Raw genomic sequence first — 8,677 nt, forward strand, 5'->3', positions numbered from 1 at the left:
GCGCTGAGCTAGGTTGGTCTGACTCTAGCTTACTGCAAGTAAAAACTTTGACACTTTGTAGGTTAAAAACAACATAAATTTAGACCCTCTTTTTGTGTTTTCCAAACCAGAATCATTAGGACAGTAATGAAATTATTGTGCGTCGAGGATGCTCGAACTCACTACCTTGGCGATTTTTTGCGCTTTAAAGGGTTAACGAGGGTTAAGCGACCTACACATTTATTTAAATTGTAGCTTTTGTTACCTAGTCACAAAACGAACTCATTCATTAAAATCGGTCAAGTACAGTGTATCCAGCGGCAGATTTCCGATTACAAATTTTAATTAAAATAAACTAAAACATTTAAACCTAAGCTATTTATTGTTATAAAAAGAAGATGAATGTGGACGGAATTTATTGAAAATTACATTTTCTAAATTTAGACCTTCACTGTGCACGTAATCTTTCAAACTTTTCTTGCGTTTATAAATGGCCTTTGGTTACATACGTATAAGTACGTAGAGCGTCACCGATCACTGATCAAACTGCAACGCTCACGAAACTAAAACACTTCCCACGTCTCCCTTATTGCACTTCGCGTGCGAATATTATTTCAATTTGAAAACCGAGAATCTGTTGGTGGGCAACCTGAGTGCGTAGCCAACGTGCCAATCGTAAACGCTCCACAGCGAATGAAACGCAACCACTCGGCCCGATTTGAAGAATGAAATACGATAACGATAAGTTCTGGTTTAGATAAGTTCTCATTTACTTGTAGATATCGTTTGTATGTCGTATAATTGACAGAAGCAGCTCGATTCAGGCAATCAATGTCACTTTGACGGTAAAAATATCGTAGATAAATCTTGTTGGGATCACTGCGGAATCGAAATAAATGTCAATTTTGACATGTCGTTTAGCTATCGATCTTTAAAAGATCTTTCCAAGATCCTAAACGTGTCTTAATCATTATTCAAATTGGGCCGTATGTCGCACTAATTTGGAAGATTGATAGAGAGACCGATTAACGATTGGCATGTTGGCTAAGGAGCCGGTACTTTTGACGCTTCGTAGAATACAGCAATCTACGCACATAGACTAAGGCTTTACAATAGGCAGCTAGGTTAGCTGGTAGGGCAATCAGATGTCATCGTCGTTTCCTGAGTTCAGTGCTATTTACAGATAAAAGTACCTAAGCATAGAAAATAAGATCCAATGGCTAATTACTTCATCGCTTTTTTCCTGTTTTTTTTTTTTAGCAAATCTGAAGTCATTAACGGTTCAGGCGTTCTTGAGTTATAATTATAAATGGTGTTACTAACTTGATTTTTTTTTATATATTTATACAGTGTAAATCGTGAGAAGTGAGCAAGATAAACCCTAGATACTCATTAAATGTTAGAAAAATATTCACCATCGTGTTTAAGTGTAACAATCAGGACTTTCGTTAAGTAAAGTATTAATTTTCTACAGTCATGGTATACATGGCAGTCACCATAACGGCAGGCACCAGTAACCATACCATTACCATGCAATACCTAACTTAACTACGGGCCATGTACGTCATCCAGAGTTAGCCACTAATTCGGAGCTAACCGGTTAAAGTCGGAGTTACCAGTATAATTTAACCCTGTGTTAACGCTTAACTCCGAGTTAGTGGCTAACTCTGGAATGGTGCAAGTGGCCTAAAGATAAAACCCTCGGAAACGTAATACAGCACTTTGACTGTAAAGAAAGCAAATTGAGATATGATTTTTCCAAAGTAATCAGACTCTAATGACAGTATCAAAAAAATAATTGAAAATTATGACATGTTAATGTCATATCAAATATCGATAGCAGGAGCATTTTTCCTTTTGCTATTTCGAATGTATTGAAGGATAACATTCTCGAAAGATCTACTAAGCGCCACTTGCACCATGCGCCAGTTACCATGGGTACCAGTACGATTTGACACTGGGTTAACGGTTTAACCGCTTAACCTCGGGTTAGTGAGATGGTGCAAGTGGGCCTAAGCGCCACTTGTTCCACTCCACCAGGCCTTAGTGATCTATAAGTGCATCTTTGGTCATCTAGATAATGTAAATGCTTTATTTAACAAATTACAACCTCCGTTCTTTCAACTTTAATTTTAAGGGTGTACTTTTTTTTCCTAAAAATAAATCTATAAGGTGCATTGGGTAATTATGTTAATCGATAATATCTACTATATTTTAGCAACACTTACGCTGCTGCAACGCTTACCCAGTGGCTCTATTATAGTAGATATTTATTATTTTCATAATTACTTCAATACACCTTATTTTAGATAATAGGATTAATAGGATACAAAATAAAATACATATTTTTTAACTCATTGGGTAGTGTGACATGTGTAATCTCCATATAATTTATAACCTAAAAACGCCATATGTCGCAACGTTGTATCCCATCAAAAACATTTTTCATGCGAAATTTAACCATAAGGCTTGCTCTTTCAAATAGTTATCAAATATCTTATGGAGCCAAGCTTTTAACTCTACAAGCCCTAACTTCACAAACTCTCTACTCTACCGTCACATGGGCGTAAGGTGAGAAAATTCACTACTAATTTTTTTTTTTAATAATTCTTTTTGTAAGGAAACGACCAATTCACATATTTTGACTAAAGTGCAGAGTTTGTGAAGTTTGGGCTTGTAGAGTTAGAAGCTTGGCTCTACAAGAGATCTGATAACTTTTTGACAATACGAGCCTTATGGTTTCATCTTGGCAACATTTTACATGAAATGTTTTGGATGGGATTTCACTTATTTTTGTAAGTTGATTATGACAATCTTCCATCCCCTAATTTAAAGGGCCGATTAAAAATCTTGCAATACGTATCTGGGGCATCTTTTATAGAATCCTCCATTTTTACTGATTCCCCATACTTTTTTTGCCCTTCCCCCTTGCACCCTTACGGGGTGATTTTAGGGATGAAAACTGTTTTATATCCTTAACAATAACTATATAAATACCAAATTTCAACTAAATCGATTCAGCGGTTATTGATTCCCCATACAAAATTCCCCCTCCCCCCATTTCACCTCCTTAGAGGCAAAACATTTCAAGTTTTTTTTTGTGCTGTTTGTGTACTAATACTATCCTACTTACTAAATTTCAGTAGGACTTCAGGAAGCACCTTAACGGTTTTGATGATCATAAGTGAGTGAGTGAGTCAGTGACGAATTCGGGGTTTTTAGAGAATTATGCAATTGAAATTTTTTATACTTAATAAGTCTACTATTGACATTATATCCCGAGAATTTTGTTTACCTGGTATAATCTAAACCCAAGTTATTAGGGTTCAAAAAACACGACGAAGCGTAAAAGGTAGGTAGTGCCCTTGCGCTTCGCTTTGCTCGTCTTGGCGAGGGCACTGATGTGGCACCAAATTGAAATCACTCTATCTACTTTCTTATAAATACTTTGAAACTATAAAGATTAAGAGAAAATAAGTTCATTTAGTGTATTCCCATTTATACCCGCCGGGCACAGATGGGAAAAAGTGCATTTATATGCAAGATATATTTTTAAAAATGTAATAACCTACAGATTTCTTAGAGAGTTTTATATACATAATATTGGAGAGCGTCTGTACGGAAAGAGAAGAGTCACATAAGGTATTGGATCCAGACTCTTTAAATGAATATGTCTTTAAAACATTTACACCTCGAAATAAAACGTCTATATTATGATTACGAATTAAAAAACCTGTCTGAATGACAAAAGCGGCGCCGTTAGACGGGGTGTTCTTTTTATAACTTCGGTAACCATTTTTGTTTTGTTTTTTTTTTTTATATATTTGGTGTATTTAGTTTATATGTTTCTTTGACTTCTCGCTTTAACTTACTTTAAACATAGTATTATTTAATATTATGTGCGTTGATATATTAGCATGCTACCTATTTATTGCCAAATGATAGAAAAACTGGCCTTTTATGCCTGAATTTGGAGTTATTAACTGAAAACAATTATAGGAACTAATGAATGATATTTATAAAGGGCCGGTAGGTACGGCTGTTGCGCATGTCGGGGCAGACGTATGCGGTGCTGTCACTAAAACTACGAATTATGGCAGCACATTTTAATATTTCTGTCGGCTATTACAATATTTACAATATCATAAAATTTCTCATTTAAATTGTCACAAAAATATTTATATGACTTATTTCATAAGAACTTCTTTTTATAGTTTATAAATAAAATATAAAAAAATAGCTAATGCGGCAAATATGACTAACAGCGGAAATTTCTAATGCATCATATACTAAAGTGATAGGTGAAGACATTCTTAGAGCTGTCAGACTATTAAGAGTAATTAAAAAATCAACGTCTTTGAGAAACTAACTTAATTTAAACTCAGGAACGTACCCATAAAATTAAAAGAATTCAAAAAACACAATCTGATATTGCTTACAGGTCTAATTATATTGCAAGCGAAAATAGCGAAACAAGAAAGAATTTATGTAGACCTTGTAGTGCGTTCCTTGCATTGGGGCATAAGTGCATTCATAGATTTTATCGTAACAAACGACATGTACTTTTAATGTTTGGCGAAAGGCTAGGAAGATGTTGTACGTTGAATTCTACAGAAGCATAGGGATAATTATAATCATGAAACAGCATCTAAACTAGTTTCAGCACGCGACGCGGCTTGGTCATTAATGTCATTATTTATCAATTACAAGTAATACAAAAACTGAAATTTATTGTATTGTTATAACATCCGGACCCAGCTCAATCAAATCTCTAATCTTATAATAAATTAGTAAGTCCGCATTAAAACCCCAAGCAAATTCAGTGTGGCTGAAATTTTGATCTTTAATTATGATATGACCCAATGGATTCAAAATAGAAAGATACAACATCTGGTTATCCGTCGCGTTCGATATTAAATCGTCATTTGAACTCAGAATAAGCATAGGAGTGCTTATGTATTTCAATTTAAACTGCCAATCAGGTCTTTTATAATGATGAAATTTTTTGCTCGCAATCAACATCAGATAATGAATAATTGTTTTCGAGGATCCACCGGCGGGGGCATATTCCTGGAGCTGATCGGCCGACTCGACCGTTCTGGTACCTTCTTGCATAGGGCTTCCAGCAAGAAAAAATAATGGATTTCGACAATAAATATCTAAATCGTTACACAATTTAGATATTAACTCTGCGTATTTTGCGGGTACTTCGGTACGTCTATTAGGTAGGAATTCTCTTGTTCCTAAGAGTTTTATAAGCGCAGTTTCTTCAATTTTGGCCATCATTTCCATTGGGCCGCGAGTGTGTGCCATGAATGTTAGCGGAGCAAGTAAGAAAGCAATTCTAATGTATCTATTATAGTTGTGTTCAACTGAAAGCAAGACTAATAAGGCAGTCGCTCCCATCGAATGACCGATATAATCAATCGGTTCGGTGCTGTTGCTCGTCTTCCTTATGTAATCTAATATGGCCGGTAGATCACGTTCACCGATCTCTTGCCAAGAAAAGTTCCAATATTCATCGGAATTAAGATTCAAACCAATATGAGCACGAGAGTAGTAGTTACCTCTGGCATTTGCCATCCAAACATCATGGCCCTGGTCGGACAGAATATACGGTAATGCCTTTTTCGGTCCAAGTAGTATCCAATCTGCTGAGCTGCCCAGTAACCCATGATGAAGCAAGATTATCCGCTTTTTACTTTCGTAGTCAGTTTCGTCAAAGACTTTATTGGTACGCAAACGGTGTAAGGTTAAGATATAACCATCCAAAGTGTACGTTACGTGAGTTTCGATAATCCGACCGTGAGTAGCAGCGAGCTGTGGAGTAGTCAGGATGTGCGCCGGCCTGTGAGCGATGTCTTCACCAGGACTTGCAGTTTGAACGCCAGGTTGGCTATGCACTCGCAGTGGGTTACTTCTCTTTAGGACGGATGAGAGACGGATGTTGGTTACCGACTGCTTTTTTGTGTTGTTAGATGTTGAATCATGGGATCCCGTTCCTAAATGGAAAACAGTATTTATACGTGTTCGTATAGCTGTATACGTGTCAAGAAAAAAATCTTTGATCCCACTCATTTTATTATACATTAAGTCGACAACTGAGCCACACTTCACATATTGATTATGATTCATGAAAATAACTATCGTGATTAACAGTATCTGCATGACAAGATTATTTGACCGTGTCTAGTGTCTAAATGGAACTATTACCAACGGTTCCTATTTATATTATTAAATCAGGAGCAAGCAGTATGAGTCAATGTGCCTATTGTGATCCATTAAAAAGTGATGCATTGTATAAATCTACATTGTATAAATAATACATTGCAACTCGAGAAATATTATGTAAACAGTATAAATAATGTTTATAAATTAAATGAAAGTCATTAGTTAATTTGATCGCGTCCTGTCCTGTCCTGGTTTATATTCGCGAACTCAATAATGAGCATGATGAGTTGACTTCAAGCGAGACGCACTGAGTTAAAATTAATTTATTGAAAAAGTCTAGTGATTGTTGTTGACAAACATTATGTTTTTGGCGCTTATTCTTATTCATAAAAACTATAAAACAAAGTACCTGGTTATCGAATGTTTGTATCTCGTATGACATTTTTGTAATTTGTGTGATGGTACACGCATTTCAAGGTAGGTAAATATTACTTACTTTCTTTAACCTTGTCCTGCCCACCATACTTACTGTAAGCCTTTGAAGTTTAAACCAAATTATGAAGGAAATAGGGTTGATTTTCCTTTGTTTCACGTTATTAATAATTATAATGTTCAGTATAGCCTCAACTTATCCAGGGTTTTTACTCATAACTTGCTAAAATTGGAATATGTTCTTTGAACATTACATTGGGCAAGACGAGGTTAAAAAATCAAAATCTAAACCTAAATTACGCATTGCAGAACAAGAGCAATAAAGGGAGTGTCGAAAAACAAATGTGACTACAGATGACCTACAAATAATACGGCAAACAAGGACGGCAATGAATGGGAATGGGACCAAGGAAGACAAGACGAAAAACGAATAAGACATAAAGAGAGACACTAGTAACTGAATATGACTAAAGAACATAAATGCAGTGTGAAAAAGATGAGTGACGAATACGAAAAAATAAATAAACGACAAACCACTGAAACGAGCGATGATGACGCCACATAGTCATAGGCACTTACTGAACACAATTAAACTAGGAGAGCGCATAGTTAGCTAACAATTCGTGCGATTATCTGTGTGGAAAATATATACATATATACAGATTTGCTCGGCGAAGTTTCTCGCCTCTCGTCCAGTTCAGTACAACTTTCTTTCCTAACGACGTAAACAATTTAAATCTAATGCAATATGCAGACCATGCCAGCGACTACAGGAGCGCTCCCTTCCTCCCCTAGTACCTGCGTCCTTATAAAAAATTCAACCTTATAATTCTGAGCCCGGAGTGTTCAAAAACCTTAGGATACTTACTACTCCAGATATCGCCGCAAACTACCTCATTTATGGAGAGCACTGTGCTACTTTTAGTCATAATGGCCCTACTACCTTTATATTTTACTAATGTGGCTAAATAAAATAAATAAAACCGGTCAAGTGCGAGTTCGTTTTACTCGCACACCGAGGGTTCCGCACACGCTTTGAATTATAGTACCTATAAAGGCGAAAGTTTTTTTGATCATAAGTGTAAGGCACCTTAGTATAATTATGTACAGCGCCATCTATCGGGCAAGTGTCTTAACTAATTTTCGCTTAATGTAATGCACGTATGTTGGTTTTTCGGTATAATTCTCTATCATGTGAACCGATTTAAAAAAAAAAATTGGTAAGTTTTTTTTAATTTCTACACGTAAAGTTGGATAAATTGCAAACTGAATTTGAAAATGATTTTAGTTAATAAAAAAAGTTATCAAGATAGAGGTCTGATTATATTTTTCTGTAAAATTTATAGTAATGTGAAATATTATGTAAAAATTACTTTTTTTTTTTTCACCATAAGAAGAAGAAAAAATATTTTGGAATGTACAATTTGAGCTCTTCCGAATGATACCCCACTTGACCTTATCACTAGACTTTGAAATTTTGCCCCCTCTCATTTTACATATTTAATAAAAATATATATACTTTCAATGTCTGTATTCATAACTATTCCAAAGCGTCTAGCAGGCTAAGCTAATAAGAGTGGCTCCTACAAGGGATTTCGTTATAATTTTAGATGGACTAAGCTGGACCTAAGAACACTGTACCTATGCCTAATAGTTAACAGCCTTTGATCTTCTTTTGTTTCAGATTTATTTACAATAATGTGTAAAAATCTAGGTAATTTTTAAACTTATATCGGATATAAGGCATACTGTTCTTAGGTCCAGCCACTACTCCACCTAAAAGAACGTGGGGACTACTCTTAGATAATTATTAGCTTAGCCTGGTAGACCCTTTCAAATCGTTAGCTTTAGTGGTTATCGAGATATTTAACGAAAGACGGACGGACGGACAGTCGCACCATAAGGGTTCCTCTTGTACCTTTTTTGGTACGGAACCCTAAAAAGCATTATATTCTTTACACTGCAGATTGATTACAATATTCTCTATAAATATTACAAAATTGTAAAGGAGAAGTTGTGGAAGACTTGTTATGAGTAAATTAAGGGAGCATTATTTTACCTGAAGTCTAACAGCAAGTATACCATAAAGTTGCAA

At 35.5% G+C, this 8,677-nt stretch overlaps 1 protein-coding gene across 1 annotated transcript; it reads right to left on the bottom strand.

The window, feature by feature from the left end:
* Positions 1 to 4,692: 4,692 nt before the first annotated feature.
* Positions 4,693 to 6,199, bottom strand: LOC133516786 (lipase 3-like). The gene has a single exon (XM_061849742.1). The coding sequence runs from the start codon at positions 6,145 to 6,147 to the stop codon at positions 4,708 to 4,710; it is 1,440 nt and encodes a 479-aa protein (XP_061705726.1). The 5' UTR covers positions 6,148 to 6,199; the 3' UTR covers positions 4,693 to 4,707.
* Between the last annotated feature and the right edge of the window lie 2,478 nt (positions 6,200 to 8,677).

This window comes from Cydia pomonella, chromosome 1 (assembly GCF_033807575.1).
Source record: "Cydia pomonella isolate Wapato2018A chromosome 1, ilCydPomo1, whole genome shotgun sequence".
NCBI lineage: Eukaryota > Metazoa > Arthropoda > Insecta > Lepidoptera > Tortricidae > Cydia > Cydia pomonella.